Raw genomic sequence first — 26,885 nt, 5'->3', positions numbered from 1 at the left:
AGGAGTCTGATGGAATATTGCTTACTTGGCTGGATGACGGAGCTTCTATAGCACTCAAGAAGCTTAACACCATCAGGACAAAGCAATCGGCTTGATTGGCACCACATCCACAAACATCTATTCCCTCTACCATCGACACTTAATGGCAGTAGCGTATACTATCTACAAGATGCGCTGTAGAAAACTAACTAAAGCTCATTAGACTGTACCTTCCATTCCTACAACCACTTCCATCAAGGAGGACAAGAGCAGCAGATAAATGGGAACACATCCACCTGTAAGATCGCGTCCAGGCTACTCAACATTCTGACTTGGAAATAAATAGCCTTTTCTTACAGTCATATCGTCAAAGAGATGTAAAACAGGGAAACAGAACCTTTGGGCTAACTCATCCATGCCAACCAGATATCCTAAATTAGTCTTGAGTCTTCATTGTCACCAAGTCACAATCTTGGAATTCCCTACCAAATAGCATTGTGTGCCTACCTCCAGCAAACGGAATGCATTGGCTATAGAAGGCAGCTAAGGACCACTTTCTCAAGGGCAACTGGGGACAGGCTATAAATGCTGGCGCAGCCAGCAATGCCCATGTCACTCAAGCGAATTTTTAAAAAAATCTTATCACAATAAAAACTCCCATCCAAATCATCATAAGCTTAGAACATAGAACATAGAACAATACAGCACAGAACAGGCCCTTCGGCCCACGATGTTGTGCCGAACTTCTATCCTAGATTAAGCACCCATCCATGTACCTATCCAAATGCCGCTTAAAGGTCGCCAATGAATCTGACTCTACCACTCCCTCGGGCAGCGCATTCCATGCCCCCACCACTCTCTGGGTAAAGAACCCACCCCTGACATCTCCCCTATACCTTCCACCCTTCACCTTAAATTTATGTCCCCTTGTAACACTCTGTTGTACCCGGGGTAAAAGTTTCTGACTGTCTCCTCTATCTATTCCTCTGATCATCTTATAAACCTCTATCAAGTCACCCCTCATCCTTCGCCGTTCCAACGAGAAAAGGCCGAGAACTCTCAACCTATCCTCGTACGACCTACTCTCCATTCCAGGCAACATCCTGGTAAATCTTCTCTGCACCCTCTCCAAAGCTTCCACATCTTTCCTAAAGTGAGGCGACCAGAACTGCACACAGTACTCCAAATGTGGCCTAACCAAAGTCCTGTACAGCTGCAACATCACCTCACGACTCTTGAATTCAATCCCTCTGCTAATGAACGATAATACTCCATAGGCCTTCTTACAAACTCTATCCACCTGAGTGGCAACCTTCAAAGATCTATGTACATAGACCCCAAGATCCCTCTGTTCCTCCACCTGACCAAGAACCCTACCATTAACCCTGTATTCCGCATTCTTATTTGTTCTTCCAAAATGGACAACCTCACACTTGGCAGGGTTGAACTCCATCTGCCACTCCTCAGCCCAGCTCTGCATCATATCTAAGTCCCTCTGCAGCCGACAACAGCCCTCCTCACTGTCCACAACTCCACCTATCTTTGTATCATCTGCAAATTTACTGACCCACCCTTCGACTCCCTCCTCTAAGTCATTAATAAAAATTACAAACAGCAGAGGACCCAGAACTGATCCCTGCGGAACTCCACTTGTAACTGGACTCCATGCTGAATATTTACCATCTACCACCACTCTCTGACTTCGACCGGTTAGCCAGTTTTCTATCCAATTGGCCAAATTTCCCTCTATCCCATGCCTCCTGACTTTCCGCATAAGCCTACCATGGGGAACCTTATCAAATGCCTTACTAAAATCCATGTACACTACATCCACTGCTCTACCCTCATCCACATGCTTGGTCACCTCCTCGAAGAATTCAATAAGACTTGTAAGGCAAGACCTACCCTTCACAAATCCGTGCTGGCTGTCCCTAATCAAGCAGTGTCTTTCCAGATACTCGTAAATCCTATCCCTCAGTACCCTTTCCATTACTTTGCCTACCACAGAAGTAAGACTAACTGGCCTGTAATTCCCGGGGTTATCCCTATTCCCTTTTTTGAACAGGGGCACAACATTCGCTACTCTCCAGTCCCCTGGTACCACCCCAGTTGCCAGTGAAGACGAGAAGATCATTGCCAACGGTACTGCAATTTCCTCTCTTGCTTCCCACATAATCCTAGGATATATCCCGTCAGGCCCGGGGGACTTGTCTATCCTCAAGTTGTTCAAAATGTCCAACACATCTTCCTTCCTAACAGGTATCTCTTCTAGCTTATCAGTCCGTTTCACACTCTTCTCTTCAACAATACGGTCCCTCTCGTTCGTAAATACTGAAGAGAAGTACTTGTTCAAGACCTCTCCTATCTCTTCCGACTCAATACACAGTCTGCCACCACTGTCCTTGATCGGACCTACCCTCGTTCTCGTCATTCTCAGGTTTCTCACATACGCATAGAATGCCTTGGGGTTATCCTTGATCCTATCCGCCAGGGATTTTTCATGCCCTCTCTTAGCTCTCCTAATCCCTTTCTTCAGGTCCCTTCTGGCTATCCTGTATCCCTCCACTGCTCTGTCTGAACCTTGTTTCCTCAACCTTGACAGACATAAAATATTTGGCCTGCTGCAAGTATCTGCATTCTCTTATAACTATGCATAAGCTGGTTGATCTTTCTTTAGTACATTAATAGTCTCTTGTATGATTTCATTGACACTCACCATTCTGTACTACTTCGCCTAAATAACCAATCAGTGTGGGATGTTGCACCCTGAAGTCAAAAGGCAAGCCATCTCCAGCTCCTAAAGCAGGTGCACACAGTCATGCTTCATCACAGATGTACCAAGGGGGAGCCATAATGATTTTAGCACGTGCAGTAGTAGGTGTCTTGCTCAGCAATTGAGTTTCAGCCTGCTAAATGACTTGGCATAGTTACAAATTGGATCACCTATAAAAACTGGACTGTTTTGATTGATTGATTGATTGATTGATTGAATGCTGATCAAATAATGTTTTTCAACTGAGAGATGATAGTTAGCAACATCGATTTTATGAAACACTTGGAACCTTGTGCACAGAACACAATAAACACTCCCATCGATTTTATTATTTTCCTTGTATTCTTCCTTGAATCCCTATAGACAGGTGAAAAACTCAAAAACAAAATCAGAGAGCAAAATCATGAGGTTGCGTTAGTCCATATGCTCTATGGCAATCTATCACATGGCCGAAAGTTTTATTTTACTGTGAACTTTAGATCATAGTTGCTGCTTCAAAGTGTGGCTGGAGTGCTTACAGTGTGTGCAGGTGCAAATGATAGCCACAGGATAGGGCATAATTGAAGAAGAGCAAGAACAAGGGCAGGTAATGAGAGGCCCATGTTGCCAAGCCTTCCATCAACATTGAAAGGAAGAACGGAGAGGAAAAGAGAAACAAAAAGGCAAAAGAATAATCACAGCCAGGATAAAAATAATTTTTCATTTAAGGACTCCAAGATTTTCTCAAGTGCTACTTTTTTCATTTTCACTGACTCATTTAATAGATGATGTGGTAATGCACTAATAATAACTTTTCTACACCTGCGATAGTTGGACTCAATAGAATAGAATTAGAATAAGTCAACAATAATTATGATTAACTCTCCATGAACTATAAAGCTACACATAAAAGGAAAACATTACTCTAATGGACAATGTACTTTGAATCAAGACAGACAAGTTAAGAAAAGTATTTCTCCAAAATAATTGATACACACTTCCACACATCTTAAACATATCCTCTACAGACTGGCAAGGTTACAGCTAATATATTGCCATTATACAACCCATTAAACAAAGCCAGAACATTTTAGCTAGGCAGAAAGAACCCTATTTACTGCATCTTGGATCTCAGTCTCGAGCTTAAATTTAACAACTGACAGTGCTCATTACAGTCAGATCCACATTTTTGTGTAAGATTTAGTATTCTTCACACTGAACAACGAGCAGGAGCACAGGAGGATGGCAAGGGCACAATATACACCCTGGGTGCAGGAAATAAATCTCCAAGAGTGGCTTGGCAGTAACATGACTGCCATGTGCTACCCAAGTCATAAAGGGTGTAACTGCCACAGGTGAGAAAGGAACCAATGTGAGGGAAAAAAATAACTATCAGCATGACAGTATCAGAAAAGATAATCATTACACAGTCCTTGTGGATGGCACTACCATTGTGATACATGGGGAAAATTTTGAACAGATCTAGGATTCAAACCTGGCATTCCTGAGGCCATGTGAGCAAAGAGACAATGGAATTGTCGTAAATCATAACTTATAAATTTGGTACAGCTTCTCTATCATTCCCCATTACCATCAAGGCAGGAAGTCAATGCTCGTTGAAAGGCAGCAGGAGAGCATGCCTAAAAAGTGAGATTTAAACTTAATGAGGGGACATAGGACTACAAACAATGCAAGAAGTGAACAGTTTCCAAGGCAAAGCAATTCCACAACCAAAAAATCAGATTTAAGCTCTACAAGCCTGCAACATCTAGTTACAATGACTGATGGACAGTTAGACTAGCAGGAGGAGATGGCAGCACAAATATCCCAATCTCAGCTATGAGGCAGCCAGCACAAGCCAAGTATCCATCTCCATTTTCAGCTAGAAGTCCAGTAGATGATCCAACGTTGTTTCCTCCTGAAGATCCCTGCATCACAGAAGACAGTCTTCAAAGGATTCAATTCACTGCATATTAAATCTTAAAGGGTTGAAGGCACTGATCATGAAGGAGGATATGGGTCTTGACAAAATTCCAAAAATAGTTGTTAAGTCCCTGAATCTGAATGAGCTACACACTAACCTAGCTGCTTCAGCACAGTTACAACACTGACCTGAATATGGCAAATTGCCCAGGTTATGTCCTGTCCACAAACAACAATAAGACCAATTACTTAGGAGAAAGTGAGGTTGGATAAAGGGCTTCCTGGTGAAGGGCTCTGGCCCGAAATGTTGATTGTCCTGCTCCTCAGGTGCTGCCTGACCTGTTGTGCTTTTCCAGCAACACGCGCCCAACCAATTAACTCTTTATCAGTCTAATTCTGATCAACAACAAAGCAATGAAGTCATCAATTGTGCTATCAAGTACAAACAATAACCGGCTCACTGACACTCAGTTTGGGTTCTGCCAATGCCACTCAGCTCCTGACCTCAACAGAGCCTTGGTTAAAACATAGGCAAGAGAACTGAAGAGCGTGACTATCCTGGTCATTAAGGTTGCATCAGAGTGCGGCACCAAGAAGCATGAGTAAAACTGGAATCCATGAGAATGGGTACAAACTCCCTGCTGGTTGGAGTCATACCTGACACAAAGAAAGATGGTTGTTGTTGTTTGAAGTCAGTCATCCCTGCTCCAGGACATCTGTGTAGGAGTTCCTCAAGTAGCATATTAGGTCACCATTTTCTGCTACTTCAATAACATTTCCAGTGTCATAAGAACAAAAATGGGGATTCCTGCTGATAGTTGCGCCAAGTTCAGTACCATTCTCCTCTGATGGTGAAGTAGCCCATGTTCAAATGCAATAAGACTTGGACAATATTCAGGTTTGACCTGACAAGTAGCAAATAACATTCACACTAGTTAAGTGCCACATAATGACCACTCCGATCTAGAGAACATGTAACCATCGCCTCTTGATATTCAGTAGCTTTGCCATCACTGACCACCCTCAACCACCTTCCAAACTTATAACCACCAAAGAAGTTCAAAGATAGCAATAAGAGAGAAACATCACCACCTACAAGTTTACATTCAAGCCACACACCATTCTGACTTGAAAATATATCACTTTTGCTTCGCTATCACTGTTAAAGTCATTGAACTTCTTCCCCATTAGCACTGCAGGTTCAACTACACTAAATGGACTGCACTGGATCAAGAAGGCAGCTCACCACCACCTCACAGGCAACTAAGGATGGGCAATAAATGCTGGTGCATTCAGTAATGCCAAATTCCATGAATGAAAAAAAAATAAATCATGCACTGACTGTACAAACATAGATTACTCAAACAACACAAACCATTAGTGCCAAATCCCAGAATCATAACTTGAAGCCTCGATATTCCTCAGATCCAGCCAAACATTGAACTGTGTTCAGTCCCCAATCCCTCTACACCGCCATCCACCATGACCAGGGCCTCCAAGCCCTCGTTTTTTCCTCTCCAGACGTCCCCAACAGTACCCTTCCACAGACACTCACATTTGTTTGGCCGAACTGGTCCACACTCTTAACAATTTCTCCTTTGAATCCTCCCACTTCCTCCAGACCAAAGGGGTAGCCATGGGCACACGTATGGGCCCCAGCTATGCCTGTCCCTTTGTTGGCTACGTAGAGCAGTTGATCTTCTGTAATTACCGGCACCACTCCCCACCTCTTCCTCCGCTACACTGATGACTGCATTGGCGCCACCTCGTGCTCCCGCGAGGAGGTTGAGCAATTCATCAACTTCACCAACACATTCCACCCTGACCTTAAATTTACCTGGACCATCTGACACCTCCCTCCCCTTCCTGGACCTCTCCACCTCCATTAATGACGACCAACTTGACACTGACATTTTTTACAAACCCACCGACTCCCACAGCTACCTGGATTACACCTCTTCCCACCCTACCTCTTGCAAAAATGCCATCCCGTATTCCCAATTCCTCCGCCTCCGCCGTATCTGCTCCCAGGAGGACCAGTTCCACCACAGAACACACCAGATGGCCTCCTTCTTTAGAGACCGCAATTTCCCTTCCCACATGGTTAAAGATGCCCTCCAACGCATCTCGTCTACATCCCGCACCTCCGCCCTCAGACCCCACCCCTCCAACCGTAACAAGGACAGAACGCCCCTGGTGCTCACCTTCCACCCTGCCAACCTTCGCATAAACCAAATCATCTGCCGACATTTCCGCCACCTCCAAACAGACCCCACTACCAGGGATATATTTCCCTCCCCACCCCTTTCCGCCTTCCGCAAAGACCGTTCCCTCCGCGACTACCTGGTCAGGTCCACGTCCCCAAACAACCCACCCTCCAATCCTGGCACTTTCCCCTGCCACCGCAGGAATTGTAAAACCTGCGCCCACACCTCCTCCCTCACCTCTATCCAAGGCCCTAAAGGAGCCTTCCACATCCATCAACGTTTTACTTGCACATCCACTAATATCATTTATTGTATCCATTGCTCCCGATGCGGTCTCCTCTACATTGGGGAGACTGGGCGCCTCCTAGCAGAGCGCTTTAGGGAACATCTCCGGGACCATAAGACCACAAGACATAGGAGTGGAAGTAAGGCCATTCGGCCCATCGAGTCCACTCCGCCATTCAATCATGGCTGATGCACATTTCAGCTCCACTTACCAGCGTTCTCCCCGTAGCCCTTAATTCCTCTAGGACACCCGCACTAATCAACCACACCGCCCCGTGGCCCAACATTTCAACTCCCCCTCCCACTCTGCCGAGGACATGGAGGTCCTGGGCCTCCTTCACCGCCGCTCCCTCACCACCAGACGCCTGGAGGAAGAACGCCTCATCTTCCGCCTCGGAACACTTCAACCCCAAGGCATCAATGTGGACTTCAACAGTTTCCTCATTTCCCCTTCCCCCACCTCACCCTAGTTCTCAACTTCCAGCTCAGTAACTGTCTCCATGACTTGTCTGGACTTGTCCTACCTGCCTATCTTCTTTTCCACCTATCCACTCTACCCTCTCCTCCTTGACCTATCACCTTCATCCCCTCCCCACTCACCCATTGTACTCTATGCTACTTTCTCCCTATCCCCACCCTCCTCTAGCTTATCTCTCCACGCTTCAGGCTCACTGCCTTTATTCCTGATGAAGGGCTTTTGCTCGAAACGTCGATTTCGAAGCTACTTGGATGCTGCCTGAACTGCTGTGCTCTTCCAGCACCACTAATCCAGAATCAGTCCCATATGCACAATTCCTGAATGTGATCATTATTTTCCAATATCAAGCTTTTTTCCCCCCACAAACCTGCGTACAGAACGAAAGAAAAATGTTGATTGTATGCTATGTTTTGTGAAGTGGTGAGTAAATAGTATAATTTGACCTGCATTAATCAAGGTGATGTATTATTAATTATCAAAGTTTCCTTTGTTCCTATGTGTAGAACCACAGGAGATAGGGAGATACTAAATGAGTATTTTGCATCAGTGTCACTGTGGAGAAGGACATGGAAGATAGAGACTGTGGGAAAATAAATGGTGACATCTTAAAAAATATCTATATTACAGAGGTGGTGATGCTGGATGTCTTAAAACACAAAGGTGGATAAATCCCCAGGATCTGATCAGGTCTACCTTAAAACTCTGTGGGAAGCTAGGGAGGTGATTGCTGGGACCCTTGCTCAGATACTTATATCATCGATAGTCACATGTAAGGTGCCGGCAGACTGGATATTGGCGAACATGGTGCCACTATTTACGAACGGTGGTAAGGAAAAGCCAGGGAATGATAAACCAGAACCGGATATCGACGGTGGGCAAATTGTTGGAGGGAATCCTGAGGGACAGTATTGACATGTACTTGGAAAGTCAAGGACTGATGAGGGAGAGTAAACATAGTGTTGCATGTGGGAATCATGTCTCACAAACTTGACTGAGGTTTTCTGAAGAAGCAAAGAGGATCTAGAAGGGCAGAGCAGTGGACGTGATCGACATAGACTTCAGTAAGGCATTTGACAAGGTTCCTCATGGTAGACTGGTCAGCAAGGTTAGATTGCATGGAATACTGTGTGCACTAGCCATTTGGATACAGAACTAGCTCAACGGTAGAAGACAGAGGGTGATGGTGGAGGGTTGCTTTTCAGACTGGTGACCTGTGACCAGTGGTGTGCCACAAGAATCAGTGCTGGGTCCACTGTTTTTCATCATTTACATACATGATTTGGATGTGAATATAGGGAGGTACAGTTAGCAAGTTTGTAGATAACACCAAATTTGGAAGTGTAGTGAACAGCAAAGGCGGCTACCTCAGCGTACAACGGGAGCATAATCAGATGGGCCAATGAGTCGAGGAATGGCATAGACTTTAAATTAGATAAATGTGAGGTGTTGCATTTTGGAAAGGCAAATCAGGGCAGAACTTCTACACTTTAGGGTAAGATCCTGGGGAATGTTGCTGAACAAAGAGACCTTGGGGTGCACGTTCATAGTTCCTTGAAAATAGAGTCACAGATAGTTATGATGTGTGAAGGCAGCGTTTGGTATGCTTCCCTTGATTGGGGAGAGCATTGAGCATAGGAGTTGGGAGGTCATGTTGCAGCTGTACAGGACATTGGCGAGGCCACTTTTGGAATCTTGTGTGCAATTCTGGTCTCCTTCCTATCAGAAGAAACTGGAAAGGGTTCAGAAAATGTTAACAGGGTTGGAGGGTTTGAGCTACAGGAAGAGGCTGAATAGGCTGGGCCTGTTTTTCGTGGAGCGTCAAGAGACTGAGGGGTGACCTTATAGAGGTTCATAAAATCATGAGGGGCATGGATAGCGTAAATAGACAAAGTATTTTCCCTGGGGTGGGGTAGTCCAGGACTAGAGGGCACCGGTTTAGGGTGAGAAGGGAAAGATTTAAAAGACACCTAAGGAGAAACGCTTTCAAACAGAGGGTAGTGCGTGTATGGAATGAGCTGCCAGAGGAAGTCGAAGTGGTGGAGGCTGGTACAATTACAGCATTTAAAAGGCATCTGGATGGGTATATAAATAGGAAGGGTTTAGAAGGATATGAGCCTGGTGCTAGCAAATGAGACAAGATTAATTTAGGATATCAGGTTGGTATGGATGAATTGGACTAAAGGGTCTGTTTCCGTGCTGTACATCTCAATAACTCTATGACCAATTGCAAATCAAAAACCTGAAACTAGGTCCAGATTTATCAATGGGCAATTTCATAAGAATTTTTAATTTACTTATTAATTTCAATTTATTTTCAAAGTTTTTGAGGTGTAGTTTTGAGGTTTGTTCCCAAAAACAAAATCTAGTTGTGAAGCAAAAACCCTCCATAAAAGATTAAGCAACAAAACAACACGTGGAGGTCATACACTGCTATGCTATGCTCAATATCCTCTACTTATTCTAATTTATCCCTGCTGCTTTTTCCTGGTTTATTTTGGTTGTGCTCTCAACCTGAAAAGACAGATGCTCATTTTCTGTCATTGTACACATTTAAAACAGGTGTTTAAACAACGAATTAGTGAACAGCGAGGGTTATTTTTCCTCATGTTTTGACATTTTCAGTTAGTTTATGAACAAATCCATCCATTGGCACAATGTTCTGTTTCTTCAATTACATTTTATGGCTTCAATTCCAATGGTTCTAAAAGCTGAATTGCTTTTGCAACTCTATATTCTTAAACCCGCTGTGCCTAAAGAATATAAATGATTGTTGAAAAACCCATGGAAGGAAACAGCTTTTGTTCAGTGCTTCTCCAATTCTGGAAAATTTAATAACTTTATATTCTAGTATATGCTAATGAGATTGCCATGAAGTTCAGGCATAAATTCAAATGGATAAAAGAGGTATAATTTCACACATATCTCATTACACCACACGGAAAATCCACTCTTGTAGGGGGACAACCTCTCTTCCACTTAACAAAGGAACAAAACATTTCAGACCAAAGGGAAAAAAATACTATTCACAACTAATGATTTGAAACATTTCAACTGGAGCAAAGAGGAAACAAGTATACAGAAAAAATATTCACAAATATATACAATGCTGTCAAAATATTAATTGTAGAACACTTGCATGCCAGAGTTGCTTGACACCGTCTCCACAGCACAGAGAAACCATAAGAAATAGGAGCACAATTAGGTCATGTGGCAGAGTCTGCTCTGCTGTTTGATCATCACTGATGTTTCTCAACCCCATATTCCGGCCTTCTCCCCATAACTCTTAATATCCTTCCTGATCAAAAACCTCTCTGTTTTAAATAAACTCAATGACTTGACTTGTGTGGCAATGAGTTCCACAGATTCATTACCATCTGGCTGAAGATCTTCTTCCTCTCTGTTCTCAAGAGCCATCTCTTCGGAGACTGTGCCCTTGGAACCTCGTCTCTCCTACAGGTGAGAATACTTTCTCCATGTCCATTTTATCAAGGTCTCTCACTATTAGAGTCATAGATCCGTAGCGTTATATTGCATAGAAACAAACCTTCAGTCCACTTCATCCGTGCCGACCATAATACCAAAATGAAACTAGTTCCATCTGCCTGAGCTTGGCCCATGTCCCTCGTCCCTCCAAGTACTTCTTATTCATGTACTTATCCAAATGTCTTGTCAATGTTGCAAATGTACCTGCATCCACCACCTCCGCTGAAAGTTCACTCCACACACAAACCGTTGTCTGTGTAAAGAAAATGTGCCTCATTTCTTTTTCATCTTCCTCACGCCTTAAAAATGCCCCCAATCTTGAAATATCTCACGGGAGGGAAAAGTCACCTGCCATCACATTATCTAAACCCCTCATGATTTTATAAACCTCTATAAGGTCACCCTCAACTTCCTTCGCTCCAGTGAAAAAAGTCCCAATCTATCCAGCTCTCTCCATAACTCAAACCCTCCATTCCTGGCAATATTTTGGTAAATCTCTTGTGAACCCATTCTCTAACGTTCAATCAGATCCCATCATCCTTCTAAATTCCATTGAGGACAGACCAACTCATTAACCACTTGTCACATGATAAGTGCTTCAGCCCCAGAATCACTCTTCTAAACCTCCCCTGGAATTCCTCCAATGGCCAGTACATCTCTCCTGAGGTACAGGACCCTAAAACTGTTCAATATAGTTCAAATGCAGTCTGACCAGAGCCTTACATGACCTCAGTTGTACATCCCTGTTTTTATATTCCAGCCTTTTTGAAATGAATGCTAAATTGCATGTCAACCTTAAGAGAATCCTAAGTCCCTTTGAGATTCAGATTTCCAAAGCCTTTCCCAATTTCGAAAACAATCCATTCCTCTATTCTTCCTACCAAAGTGCATCACCTCACACTTTCCCACACTGTATTTTATCTGCCACTTCTTCCCAGCCTGTTCAAGTCCTTCTGCAGCCTCTTTGCCTTAACATTACAGACAAATTATTGAGTGTCAAGTAATCTGCAAACTTAGCAACAATGCCCTCAGTTTTTTTCATTCAGATCATTCATGTACAACATTAATTGGTGAGGTCTGAACACTAACATTTGCTGAACTATACTAGTCACTGGCTGACATCCTGAAAAATACCCCTTTACCCAATCTCTGGCCAGTGAGCCAATCTCTTTCCATGTACCTTGTCCTCAGCACCATGGGCTCTTATCTTATTTAGCTGCCTTGTGTGTGGCAGATTGTCAAAGGTCTTCTGGAATTTCAAAATGATCATTTCCACTGGCTCTCCTTTATCCAATTTGCTTGTCACCTCCTCAAAGAATTCTAATAGATTTGTCAGGCATGACTTCAGGGTGGCACGGTGACTCAGTGGTTAGCACGACTGCCTCACAGCACCAGGGACCCACATTCGATTCCAGCCTCGGGTTGTGTGGAGCTTGCACATTCTCTCAGTGTCTGCGTGGGTTTTCTCCGGGTGCTCTGGTTTCCTTCCATAGTCACAAAGATGTGCAGCTTAGGTGAACTGGCCATGCTAAATTGGCTATGGTGTTCAGGGATGTGTAGGTTAGGTGCATTAGTCAAGGGAAATGTAAGGTTATAGGGTAGGGGAATGCATCTGGATGGGAAACTCTTGAGTGGTTTGGCGTGGATGTATTGGGCCAAATGGCCCATTTCCACACTGCAGGGATTCTACGGACTTGCCCTTGACGAAGCCATGCTAACTCAGCCCTATTTTACCAAGCACTTCCAAGTACTCTGGAATTTGATAATACTACATAATAATGGACTCAGAGGAGAGATGATTCAATAGCCAGCAGGTTTTTGGGATGACTATAGCTAGTTTTTCTTTGTTGCTATTATTACTTCATAACATTTCAGTCGATGCAATCCAAACTTCAGCCTGGAATTTGATGGAGAAGAAAAATTATGTAAAATCCTAATAATTTAAAGACATCACAGTGAACTGGTCTTGCCCATTCAGTAACCATGTGAACTATACAGCTGACATGAAAATAGATTTCCTTACCTCAGTAACATTAATATTGGTACTTATTTGGTTAAAAGCATCTTTATCACAATTTGTTATGCTAATCTCTGCTCATTTTTACAATTCCATATCCTTCATTCATTCCCAATTTACTAGCTAACAATACAAAGTCATTAAACAGCTTATTTTTCACATATGGAAAATAACGATAATTTTATGGATGAAATCCTATTTATAGAGTCATCCAGCTTTGTCAAAGTTACAAAAGAGGATGCAGCCTTCAGTTGCCATTTTTTGAATCCCTGATTTTAACTTTTAGGTGATATATCAGTGTGTAATAATATGGGAAAACTGGCCAACCTACTCTTCTGACATACTCCCATAGCTTCATCGCTCAACCATTAAATTTATATTCTCCAATAGGGCTTTCGATACCTTTCCTTTGGCTAAGCTGTTAAACAGAGCGCCAAGTTTCAAGTGGCATTAAAATCCATGACACTATACAAAGAAATATAGAGAGTTGACCCACTGTGCTGATCACATTCCCTCAGATTAGCTGTCCATTCATTTCAGTGAAATGGACCGTTGGATGTTGTTCCTGAACAACAGCTATCCAATAGTTAGTATACATCAGAAGGTTTCTATTGCATGAAACACTTCTCGATGTATGACAGTGGACTAATGAAGAATAGGAATGCCATGTTGCAGCTGTAAAGGACATTGGTGAGGCTACGTTTAGAATACTACATACAATTCTGATAGCTCTTCTACAGTATGTTGTTAAACTTGAGAAGGTACAGAAAAGATTTGCAAGGATGTTGCTGGGAATATAGGGTTGGAGTTTTAGGGAGAAGCTGAATATGCTGGAGCTTTTCTCCCTGAGGCATTGGAGGCTGAGGGTTGATCTTACAGAAGTATGTAAAATCATGGGGGGCATGGATAGGATGAATAGCCAAACACTTTTTCTCAGGGTAGGGGAGTACAAAGGATTAATGTGAGAGGTGTAAGATTTAAAAAGGACCTGAGGGGTAACTTTTTCATGCAGCGAATGGTATGGGTAACTGTCAGGGAAAGAAGTGGAGGCAGGTAGAATACAACATTTGAAAGGCATCTGTATGGATAGGAAGGATTTAGAAGGATATGGAGCAAATGTGGGCAAATGGGATTAAGTATATTGGAATGTGTGGTCATTACAGAAGTGTTTTATGCTGGATGACTCTATAAATACTGTTATGACACGGGGTAAACTCCCACTGCTAATTTAAACCTGCAACACAGAAAAAGAAATTTAACCCATGCTTGAATTTGCTAAAATTCGAGAGGCAAGGATCTATTCCAAAATGTCACTATTTAAAGTAAACATTAACAACTTGACTTTTTAAAATCTAACAGAGAATAATTAATTAACAACTATTTACAACTCCTTTCTCCAACCTATCTTTTACCTTCCCCCTACTAGTCCGATAAAACCCCCAATTAAGATTTAATGAAAAATTCAGATTCAAAAATAGCCAGCTGACTAATCTTAGATTAGATTCCCTACAGTGTATCTTCCTCTGTAGGTTTTCCCTCCAAGTTAGTGTTGATGTTTTTTCTCTTTGCAAACTCCTTCTCTAGACAGGTACCTCTCAGAGTTCTTACTAGGAGCCTACATCTGTTGGTCTTCTAGCAGTTCTCCTCCAACCATTCAATTATTTTCGGTTTTATACCCCAGAGCATCGGACTGTTTCATTGGTGTTAATATTGTCAAAATACTAAATGCAAACCGGATTGGAATTTGGTATTTTGGGGCATAATTTAAACTGACTGGCCGAATTTGCATTGTGTTTTTGTCTCATAGTAACTTAGGTACTCTCGCTGATGGATCAAATGTTACATTGTAAATTCTCCAGCACTTTGATTGCTTACTAAGTCCTTCAACTCTCAAAGGTACAGTATCCCTTTCACTTTCATAACAATACTTAATTGTGACTTTTCAGTTGGAAATGTGGCGACTTACATTGTCAAATGTAAGAGCCTATAAACAGCTGACAGACAATTTATCTCAAGCTAGGAACAAAAGTGCAAATGTTCAACTGGAGGTGCAGATAACAATCATTCTGTTTCTTTTTGAAGTTGCTGATTAGTCAAGTAAGTTGCACCAGCCTCCAACACTTCCTCTAGGACCTCATTTCATACACTGACCACCTTCTGCAGGAAAAATTTGCCATTCAGGTCCCTTTCAAATCTCACCCCTCTCACCCTTTGGACTCCTCCACTCTGGGGAGAAGACCTTGTCTATTTATGATTTTATAAACCTCTAAGGTCACCCCTCAGCTTCCGATGCTTCAGGGAAAACAGCCCCAGCCTATTCAGCCTCTCTTTATAGCTCAAATCCTCCAATCCTGGCAAGATTTTTGTCAACCTTTCCTGAACCTTTTCAAGTTTCACACCATCCTTCCTCCAGCTGGGAGACCAGAATTGCATGCAATATTCCAACAGTGGCCTAACCAATGTCCTGTACAGCCGCAACATGATCTCCCAACTCCTACACTTAATGCTTTGACTAATGAAAGAAAATGCATTCTTCACTATCCTATCTACCTGCGACTCTACTTTCAAGGAACTATGAGCCTGCACTCGAAGGTATTTTTGTTCAGCAACACTCCCCAGGACCTTACCTCGAAATGAACAAGTCCTGCCCTGATATGCCTTTCCAAAATGCAGCACTTGATTTATCTAAATTAAACTCCATCTGCCACTCCTCAGCCCAGTGGCCCATCTGATCAAGATCCCATTCTGCATACCCTATTTCAATATGCTGAATCAATACCCAAAGAAAAAAGTTTCCTTGATTTAACATGGCTGGCTGACCCCAGCAATGCGTTAGCAGCAAAGGAAAGAAAATTTCAGCCTTGGATAGCAATTTGCTTGGAGCAAGACAAAGAATTGCATACAACCACAATGCTTTGCAACTGTGCTGCTGCCTTCCAGGGACAGTGTTCCACAGGTAGTAGTCAGATAGTTACATTTGTTAAAGAATCAATTAGGTAGGCCAAATATTCATTTAGCCGTCAAGATAACTACTACCAATCTAATTCTGAATACCAATAGGTACAATTGTTAAAAATGTTCAGAACACTCCTCCTGACATTGACTGATCATAGCGGTAGCACAATCATATGGCATGCAACTTCGTCTCAGTTGTTCAAATACATCCCCCCCCGCCACTATCTGTGCTGTCAGCACAACAGTAGATATCCATCACTATCAACTAGTGTTTATTCTGTGCCTTTCCTACTACAACATATCTCATGGCACTTCATATAAAGACTAAACAAAATCTGACAACATGCCACTTAAGGAGATAATTGGACATACGACTAAATGTATGCTCAGAAGAGGTAGGCTTAAAAGGAACATCTCAGAAGCACAAAGAGAAGCAAAAAGATTTATAGAGGGAATTCCAAAGCAGAGGAAAGATGGAGGCTGAGGGACAAATTGATAGAGGTCTTCAAAATTATGAGGGGCAAAGATAGGGTGGATAGTCAGAGGCTTTTTCCCAGGATGGAAAAATCAACTACAAGAACGGCACAGTTCAAAGTGAGCGGGGGAAACTGGAGGGGAGGTGTGGGCCAAATCTTTCAGACAGAGTGAGATGGGTGTCTGGTTTGCACTGCCAGTGTTTTGCAGAGGAATAAGACTGTGCTAGGCGTCTGCAGATTGGAAGAAGCAGAAATGGCCCTCAGTAGAGTGATATGCTCTTCTTGTCGGATGTGGGAACTTAGGGAGAGTTTACGGGTTACTGAGGATTATATCTGCAATAAATGCCGTTGATTGCGAATGCTATTAGATCGAATGGAACGGTTGGAGTGACAGTTGGAGGCAATGAGGAATTGACAAGAGCAAGGGGGTGTGGTGAATGGCAGTTATAGGAGGGAGAAAAGTCACAGTTACACACACATAGATGGGTTAACTCAAGGAAAGGTAAGAGGTAGGCAGATAGTGTAGAAGTCTTCTGTGACTATCCGCATTTCAACCAAGTATGGAGGTGATGGATTCTCATGGGAACGTAGCACGAACAGCCAAGTTTCTGGTATTGAAACTGGCTCTAATGCAATGAGAAGTACCAACAGTTTGACTCTCTAGTCTGAGATACAGACAGACATTTCTGTGGCCAGCAGCGAAAAATCAGAATGGTGTGTTGCTTCCCTGGTGCCAGGATCAAGGATGCCTCAGAGAGGATGCAGAATGTTCTCAAGGGGGAGAGGGACCAGCAAGAGGTCATTGTCCACGTTGGAACCAACGACATAGGAAGGGAAAAGGTTGGGATTCTGAAGGGTGATTAGAGAGAGTTAGGCAGGAATTTAAAAAGGAGATCCTAGAGAGTAGTAATATCTGGATTACTCCCGGTGCTACGAGCTAGTGAGGGCAGGAATAGGACAGAGCAGATGAATGCATGGCTGAGGAGCTGGTGTATGGGAGAAGGATTCACATTTTTGGATCATTGGAAGCTGTTTTGGGGTAGAAGTGACCTGTACAAGAAGGACGGATTGCACCTAAATTGGAAGGGGACTAATATACTGGCAGGGAGATTTGTTGGAGCGGATCGGGAGGATTTAAATTACTACAGTTTTGAGGGGGTTGGGTGGGTGGGACCTAAGGAGATGGTGAGAGAAAAAAAAGAGATCAATCTGAGACTGGCACAGATGAGAAAAGAAGCAAGTCAAACAGTCAGGGCAGGCAGGGACAAAGCAGAGAACAAGGTAGGACTGATAAATTAAACTGCATTTATTTCAATGCAAGGAGCCTAACAGGAAAGGCAGATGAACTCAAGGCATGGTTAGGAACATGGGATTGGATATCATAGCAACTACAGAAACATGGCTCAAGGATAGACAAGACAGGCAGCTTAATGTTCCAGGGTACAAATGCTACAGGAAGGATAGAAAGGGAGGCAAGACAGGAGGGGGTGAGACGTTTTTGGTAAGGGATAGCATTACAGCTGTACTGAGGGGGGGATATTCCCAGAAGTATATCCACGGATGTTATTTGGGTGAAACTGAGAAATAAGAAAGGGATGATCACCTTATTGGGACTGTATGATAGACCCTTTAATAGTCAGAGGGAAATTGAGAAGCAAACTTTTAAGCAGATCTCAGCTTGTAAGAATAATAGGGTGGTTATAGCAGGGGATTTTTAACTTTTCAAACATAGCCTGGGACTGCCATTGTGTTACGGGTTTGGATTGGGAGGAATTTGGAATATGTACAGGAAAATTTTCTGATTCAGTATGTGGATGTATCTGCTAGAGAAGGTGCAAATCTTGACCTTCTCTTGGGAAATACGGCAGAGCAGGTGACTGAGGTGTCAGAGGGGGAGCACTTTGGGGCCAACAACCATAATTCTAATAGTTTTAAAATAATGATGTAAAAGGATAGACTAGATCTAAAAGTTGAAGTTCTAAATTGGAGAATGGCCAATTTTGACAGTATTAGACAAGAACTTACATAAGCTGATTGGGGGCAATGTTCGCAGGTAAAGGGATGGCTGGAAAACGGGACGCCTTCAGAAATGAGATAATGAGAGTCCAGAGACAGTATATTCCCGTTAGGGTGAAAGGAAAGGCTGGGAGTATAGAGAATGCTGGATGATGAAACAAATTGAGGGTGTGGTTAAGAAAAAGGAGGAAGCATATGTCAGGTATATGCAGGATAGATCGAGTGAATCCTTAGAAGAGTATAAAGGCAGCAGGAGTATACCTAACAGGGAAATTAGGAGGGCAAAAAGGAGACATGAGATAACTTTGGCAAATATAGAGTTAAGGAGAATCCAAAGGGTTTTTACAAATATATAAAAGAACAAAAGCGTAACTAGGGAGAGAATACGGCCCCTCAAAGATCAGCAAGATGGCCTTTGTGTGGAGCTGCAGGAGATGGGGGAGATACTAAATGAGTATTGCATGCAACTCTGGTCTCCTTCCTATCAGAAAGATGTTGTGAAACCTGAAAGGGTTTAGAAAAGATTTTCAAGGATGTTGCCAGGGTTGGAGGATTAGAGCTATAGGGAGAGGTTGAATAGGCTAAGGCTGTTTTCCCTGGAGTGTCGGAGGCTGAGGGGTGACCTTATAGAGCTTTATAAAATCATGAAGGGCATGGATATGGTAAATACACAAGGTCTTTTCCCTGGTGAGGAGTCGTCCAGAAGTAGAGGGCATAGGTTATGGGTGAGAGGAGAAAGATATAAAAGAGACCCAAGGGGCAACTTTTTCATGCAGAGGGTGGTACACGTATGGAGTGAGCTACCAGAGGAAGTGGTGGAGGCTGGTACAATTACAATATTTAAAAGGCATCTGGATTGGTATATAAATAGGAAGGGTTTGGAGAGATATGGGCCAGGTGCTGGCAGGTGGCACTAGATTGGGTTGGGATATCTGATCGGCACGGACGAGTTGGACTGAAAGGTCTATTTCCGTGCTGTACATCTCTATGATTCTATGAGTATTTTGCATCAGTATTTACTGTGGAAAAGGACATGGAAGATATAGAATGTAGGGAAATGGATGGTGACATCTTGAAAAACGTCCATATTACAGAGGAGGAAGTGCTGGATTTCTTTAAACGCATAAAAGTAGATAAATCCCAGCACCTGATCAGGTGTACCCTAGAACTCTGTGGGAAGCGATTGCTGGCTATCTTGCTGAGATATTTGTATCATCGATAGTCATAGGTGAGGTGCCTGAAGACTGGAGGTTGGCTAACATGGTGCCACTGTTTAAGAAGTGTGGTAAGGACAAGCCAGGGAACGATAGACCCTGTCGGTGGTGGGCAAGTTGTTGGAGGTACATCCTGTCTCTCAGGATTCCATGTATTTGGAAAGGCAAGGACTGATTAGGGATAGTCAGCATGGCTTTGTGCGTGGGAAATCATGTCTCATAAACTTGATTGAGTTTTTTTGAAGAAGTAACAAAGAGGATTGATGAGGGCAGAGTGGTAGATGTGATCTAGATGGACTTCAGTAAGGCATTTGACAAGGCGCCCCATGGGAGACTGGTTAGCACAGTTAGATCTCATGGAATACAGGGAGAACTCGCCATTTGGATGGAGAACTGGATCAAAGGTAGAAGACAGAGGGTGATGATGGAGAGTTGTTTTTCAGACTGGAGGCCTGTGACCAGTGGAGTGCCACAAGAATTGGTGCTGGGTCCACTACGTTTCATCATTTCTATAAATTATTTGGATGTCAGCATAAGAGGTATAGTTGATAAGTTTGCAGATGACACTAAAATTGGAGGTGTAGTGGGCAGCAAAGAGGGTTACCTCAGATTACAACAGGATCTTGACTAGATGGGCCAATGGGCTGAGGAGCGGCAGATGGAGTTGCATTTAGATAAATGCAAGGTGCTGCATTTTGGGAAAGCAAATCTTAGTAGGGGTTATGCACATAATGGCAAGATCCTAGAGAGTGTTGCTGAACAAAGAGACCTTGGAGTGCAGGTTCATAGCTCCACGAAAGTAGTCACAGGTAGATAGCATAGTGAAGGCTGCGTTTGGTATGCTTTCCTTTATTGGTCAGAGTACTGAGTACAGGAATTGGGAGGTCATGTTGCAGCTGTAAAGAACATTGTTAGGCCACTTTTGGAATATTGTGTACAATACTGGTTTCCTTCCCATCGGAAGAATGTTGTGAAACTTGAAAGGGTTCAGAAAAGATTTACAAAGATGCTGTCAGGGTTGGAGGATTTGAGAAATAGGGAGAGCTTTAATAGGCTAGGGCTGTTTCCCTGGAGTGTCGGAGGCTGAGGGGTGACCTTCTAGAGGTTTATAAAATCGTAAGGGGCATGGATAGGGTAAATAGACAAGGTCTTTTCCCTGGTGTGGGGGACTCCAGAACTAGAGGGCATATGAGAGGGGAAAGATATAAAAGAGACCAAAGGGGCAACCTTTTCACAGAGGGTGCTGTGTGTGTGGAATGGGCTGCCAAAGGAACTGGTGGAGGCTAGTACAATTGCAACATTTAAAAGGCAACTGGATGGCTATATGAATAGGAAGGGTTTGGAGGGATATGGGCCGGATGCTGTTGGACTGAAAGGTCTGTTTCCATGCTGTACATCTATGACTCTATGACATGCCTTTACTGGTCCAGGAACAGAATCCAAAACATGGCAGGTTTTGCTGGAACTTTATGAAACAGGGTAGGCCACAGTTTGAAGAACTGCATGGAATTGTGATCACTGTATCATAGGAAAGTAGTGATTGCATACATGAGGGTGCAGGAGAGATTTACAAAAATATTGGCTGGAATGGAGAATTGGACTAATGAGTAAAGATTGAATCAGATAGAATTACATGTTTTGCAACAGAGAGGGTTGGTAGTGGACCTGATAACTTGTATAAAGTTATCAAGGGGATAAGATAGAATGGCTATGAAGGCCCTGCTTCCCTTAGTTTAGAGATCCATTACCAGCAGGCACAGATTTAGCATAAAATGTTGGAGGTTTAGAGGGGATTTTAGGAGGCACATTTCACCCAGAGTATGGTGCAGGTCTGAAAATCTCAATCTGAGAAAGAGTAGAAATAGAAAATCTAATGGTACTTAACAATGTACTTCAATATGAACTTAAAAGTACTATCACCTGCTTGATGAAAGGTATGTAGAAAATCAATGATAAAACATATTCTTATAATACACATCATTACAAAACCTGGAAGGTTTAACCAGAATAACGCAACAGAAATAAAACAAAATTAATAGTAAACTGGATATTATCAGACTATCCTTTCCAAAATCTGCAATCATCTTTTATGCTTACCATTCCATTCTTTTTATGATAATAGCTGAGAACAGGAAAGCGACCACCTTGACGAAAAGTAGCAACTTTTTTCAAAATCTCATCATCAGTTGACTTTGGCACCATGACAATAGGAGGATAGGAGGGGCAAACAGTGAAATCTTTGTTAACATAGCTCAGTCTCCATTCATCTGTCTGAGAGAAAAGCAAATATTATTTGCATTCAAAATGCTTCCTTGCTGTTTAAACTTTACTTGTTACAAAAACTGCAGCTTTTAAAATATTCATGTCGACAGACCTTTATGACAACTTATGCCTTTGAGAAACTTATGTACCAGCCAGATTTCAGGGAATGCCCATATTTGCAATTGCAAAATTGAATGCATACCAAATATTATTTTTAGATTTCAAATTAATGTTAAATGGCCACTAAGGCCCAAAGGTCCAGGGTTTCCTCCCTAAATCTGAGGCTTTACCTTGCTTTGTTCCTCCAAGCCTACCCATCTGGGCAAACATTTGGTCAAATGCCACAGTAACAAGTTGTATCCCTTAAAGTAGAACTTTTGTTTGACACACTTGGCACTGTGTTTTTACGAAATGATAGAAAAATCCAAGCTGTCATTTGCTCCTATTCAAATTCCGTCAGAAAATTATTTTTAAAACCAGATGTAAATAAGTACCGTATATACTCAAGTAATAGGTGATCTCATGTAAAGGTCAACCCCCTATTTTTGGCCAAATAATTTGGAATTTTCCATATATCTCATGTAAAAGTTGCCTCTAGTTCTTCACAGATAACAGATCAGTATTTATGAGTCAGTGTGTTGGCTGTCACGTCCCGCTCCAGCTTTCCAGTCTGCCGGTTGTTTCACTCTGTTTCCAGTCCACTAGTTGTTGTGTTCTGCTCCAGGTTTTCAGAATTACCAGGATTCTTTTTTTCCCTCCTTACTTGTTTAGAGATCAATTGTGCTTCTGCTAATGATACGGGTTGAATTTCAGCCCCTCAAAAACAGTATTCACGTAATAGTCGACCCCATGAATTTAACATTAAAAAGTAGTCAAAAAAATTTGACTATCACTCGAGTATATGTGGTAAACAAAAGTCAGCCAAGGCTAATTACCCTTCCAAAATAGAAGTTCTTTCTATCAAAAAGATTCTTCGCATTTCAAATTCAAATCAACCCTACATAACTTGATAATACATCAATTAATTTACCAACTTCATTTTTTTAAAAACATTGTTTGGTCTATTTTCCTATTTCCTTAATTTAACTGCAATTATTATAAATTGAATACTTTAAAATAAAGAAAATAGCCTTTATAACTTTATGCTTGCAATCACACTCAGTAGCCAAATCAGAAATTAGTTACAAAGTGGCACATTCATTCTGTTGGGTTTGTGTTGGCATTCCAAAGGAGCAAATTGCCTCATGCCACTCACCAACCTTCTCCCTGATCATTTTTCCTTCAGATAATATTTCAATTTTCTTGAACCTCTCAAATGAATCAGCTGTCACCTTACACTGAGGCAGTGCCTTTCAGATCCTAACAAAGGGGGCAGCACAGTGGCTCAGTGGTTAGCACTGCTGCCTCACAGTGCAGGGACCTGGGGTCAATTCCCTCAGGCGACTGTCTGTGTGGAGTTTGCACATTCTCTTCGTGTCTGCATGGGTTTCCTCCAGGTGCTTCAGTTTCCTCCCACAATCCAAAGATGTGTAGGTCAGGTGAATTAGCCATGCTAAATTGCCCACAGAGTCGGGTGCATTAGTCAGGGGTAAAATATAGGGTTGGGGAATGGGTCTGGGTGGGTTACTATTCAGAGGGTCGGTGTGGACTTGTTGGGCTGAAGGGCCTGTTTCCTGTAGGGCATCTAATTTAATCTAATCAAGCTCATTGTGTAAAAACCTCATGCTTCTTTTTTTTGTCAAACGATGAATCTGAATCTGTCTCCTCTGGTTCTCAACTTTTCTACAGATAAAGAAGTTTCTCCCAAAACCTTCTGTCAGACGCCTCATGACGTTCATCACCTGCCAAATCAAAATCTTCCTTTAACCTTCAATTTTCCTAACAATCCTTACATTTCCAAATTATCTTCCTCACTGAAGTTCCTTTTTCCTGGAAACATTCTTGCACTACCTATTGCTCCCTATTCTTCCTGAGTTGAATTGTGGTACCCAGAACTGAATATAATACTCCAGTTGAGGCCAAACCAATGTTCAACACAACTTTGTTTTTATACTCCACACACCATTAATCAATCCTTGGGATACTGCATGCTTTACAAACTTAGTTCTCAGCTATCCTGCCATCTTCTGTTATTTATTCACATATGTACCCAGGTCCCTCCCTATCTGCACAGCCTTGAAAATAATATATTCAGAATTACACAATTATTTTATACTGGCCCTTCATGCTTTTCCTCAAAGTGTGAACTCAAATAACTTCACACTTTAGCCCTTTAAAATTTATCTGCCACTTATGCATTTATTCCACCAACCTGTCTGCAGCCTTCTGAGGTTCTGTCCAATCTTTCTCACAATACTCAAAGTGAAAGACAGCTCACAAATTTTGAAATTATGCCCTGTACACTAAATATAAGTCATAAATGCATATATCAAAAAGCAAAAAGTCTCAACACTGATCCCTGAAGAACTTAATGCTTGCCCAAAAACATCCATTACCTCCCTCCCTTTGTTTCCTGCATTGATGTTGCTAATGTTTCTTTTATTCCACAAGTTTAACTTCACTCATATGTCTGTAATGCAGCACTTTGATTAAACGTCCTTCAGAATTGTACATAATCCACATCAACACCTCAAAAGAACTCCAGCAATTCAGTTAAACACAATTTGCCCTCAACAAACCATGCTGACTTTTCTTAATTTACATTTGCCCAAGTGATTATTAATTTCATCTCAAATTATTGTTTGGAGAAGCTTTCCCAGCACTAAAGTTAAACTGACTGCCCCATAGTTTTTGGCCTTATCTTTATGCCTCTTATTGAACAAAGGTTAACATTTGCATTCTCCAGTCCTGTGGCACCAAAGTTGAAGGAAGACCGGAAAATTATGCGAGTGTCTCTGCAATTTCCACTCTTATTACCCTCAGTCTCCTTGGATGCAATGCATCCGATGCCTGTGTTCATCAACTTTAAGTGATGATGAAGAGATGCCGGAGTTGAACTGGAGATGCACAAGGTCAAAAATCAAACTACATCAGGTTACAGTCCAACAGGTTTGTTTGAAATTGCAAGCTTTCAGAGCTTAGCTCCTACGACGCCGAAGGAAAGAGCTGAGCTCCAAAAGCATGCAATGCCAAATAAACCTGTTGGACTATAACCTGGTGTAGTTTGATTTTTAACCTTATCAACTTCCAGTCTATCCAATAACTTCCAGTTTAATCAATTTTAAACTTTAAGAATGTGAATTATCTCCTCTTTTATTATGATCTGCTTAGCATTTTCTCCTTCTAATTGAAGTTTCAAAGTATTAATTTAACACTTTAGCAGTGTCTACTGTCTTCACATATAAAACCCCATTTAATTTCTAATTCCCATTGCTCGGTGAAAATATGGATCATGAACCACGTTCACGTCTATGACTTCCATAATCAAGTTACCTTTTTGGTCTCTAATTCATAGTCACAGAATCCCTACAGTGCAGATAGAGGCCAATCGGCCTCATTGAGAAGAGCATCCCACCCTATTTCCATAATTCCGCATTTACCATGGCTAATCCACCCAGCCTGCACAGTCCTGGACACTACGGGTTAATTTAGCATGGCCAATCACCTAAACTGCACATCTCTGGACCAGAAACCAGAGCACCTGGTGGAAACCCATGCAGACACAGAATGAACAAAATCCACACAGGCAGGTACCCAAGGAATCGAGCCCGGGTCCCTGGTGCTGAGAGATAGCAGTACTAACCACTGTGCCGCCATACTGCCAAGCCAATTCAATAACTCATTTCAATCGCAAAATACTGCAGGATTTTACTTGGTGCGACCTGCTAGTACTCCGTTCATGTCTACTTTTTTGCTTTCCTAATTTCTTTTTTCATTTCACCCCTGTACTTTCAATACTCCTTTAGGTTTTCTTCAAGACTAAATTCTTGGAATCTAATAAATGTTCTTTGTTCCTGGTCTGACAATGTATATTTTCTGACATTTGCACAAGTCTAAGTTCGAGTTCAACTCCTGTTTCAGAAATAACACCCTCTCTCTTGTTTGGCTTGCTACATACTGAAAAAATATACTGCCCCGAATGAATTAGAAATTCTGTATCCTGGGTGCAATTAACACTAATTTACCTCAGTTGTTCCAAAGATGGTTGAAATTCCAGATTATTACTCCTTTTTTTTCCAAGTTGCTTACATGTTTGCCAAAATAGCCAGAACTCAAAACCATACCAGTAGTTGGAACAAATTTCGACACCACACTTGCAACTAGTTAAAATTAGACTCACCGACACAGAAAGCAAAGTAAACTCATGCTCAGGAAGGAAGGAGTGCCATCCATCTTCCAAGACCTCAAACATAGGTCGATAAAAGAAAGGATACATCAATGTGGTAGAATCCAAAGTAGATAAGGCCTGAACAAGGAAAAACAAATAAAGTATGATCACTTCCAAGATTATTCAGTCCCATTATCACAGCAAACTTATAGGCCAAGTTATTTTTTTAAAAAGTCATCATTTCCCCTGAAAAATCATCAAATCTTCCTGCTGTAACATGGTATCAACAGCTACCTTCATCATACTGAAAATGCACCAAACTTGTCCGTGCATATAATCAGCCACAAGATAACCATTAGGAAAAAAGTCTGAGTGACTATTTCTTTTGAGCCATTTGCAGTATCCAACACCCCAAATGGAACACTGATAAGTTTAATGCCTTATTAAAAGGTGTACACGTCAAATATTGCAGCTTTGTTAGCACTGGAGTACCAGCATGAGTCTAAGCCCAAGTCCTTAAATGTAACATGATGCAACAACATTGCTTGATAATAAGGAAGTGTTCTCCTAA

The 26,885-nt window shown here is 42.1% G+C and overlaps 1 protein-coding gene across 1 annotated transcript in view; it reads right to left on the bottom strand.

Annotated features, from left to right (window-relative positions):
- The window catches only part of mtmr9 (myotubularin related protein 9), a 90,828-nt gene that overhangs the window by 49,970 nt on the left and 13,973 nt on the right, over positions 1-26,885 (bottom strand). Inside the window, exons 3-4 of the mRNA XM_072557448.1 lie at positions 26,327-26,452; positions 21,883-22,056 (exon numbers count right to left, since the gene is read on the bottom strand). Of these exons, the coding sequence (XP_072413549.1) occupies positions 21,883-22,056; positions 26,327-26,452 (300 nt within the window). The remainder of the gene's footprint in view (positions 1-21,882; positions 22,057-26,326; positions 26,453-26,885) is intronic.

The sequence above is a fragment of the Chiloscyllium punctatum genome, chromosome 3 (assembly GCF_047496795.1).
Source record: "Chiloscyllium punctatum isolate Juve2018m chromosome 3, sChiPun1.3, whole genome shotgun sequence".
Taxonomy (NCBI): Eukaryota; Metazoa; Chordata; class Chondrichthyes; order Orectolobiformes; family Hemiscylliidae; genus Chiloscyllium; species Chiloscyllium punctatum.
This window is presented reverse-complemented; position numbering and strand designations above follow the sequence as displayed.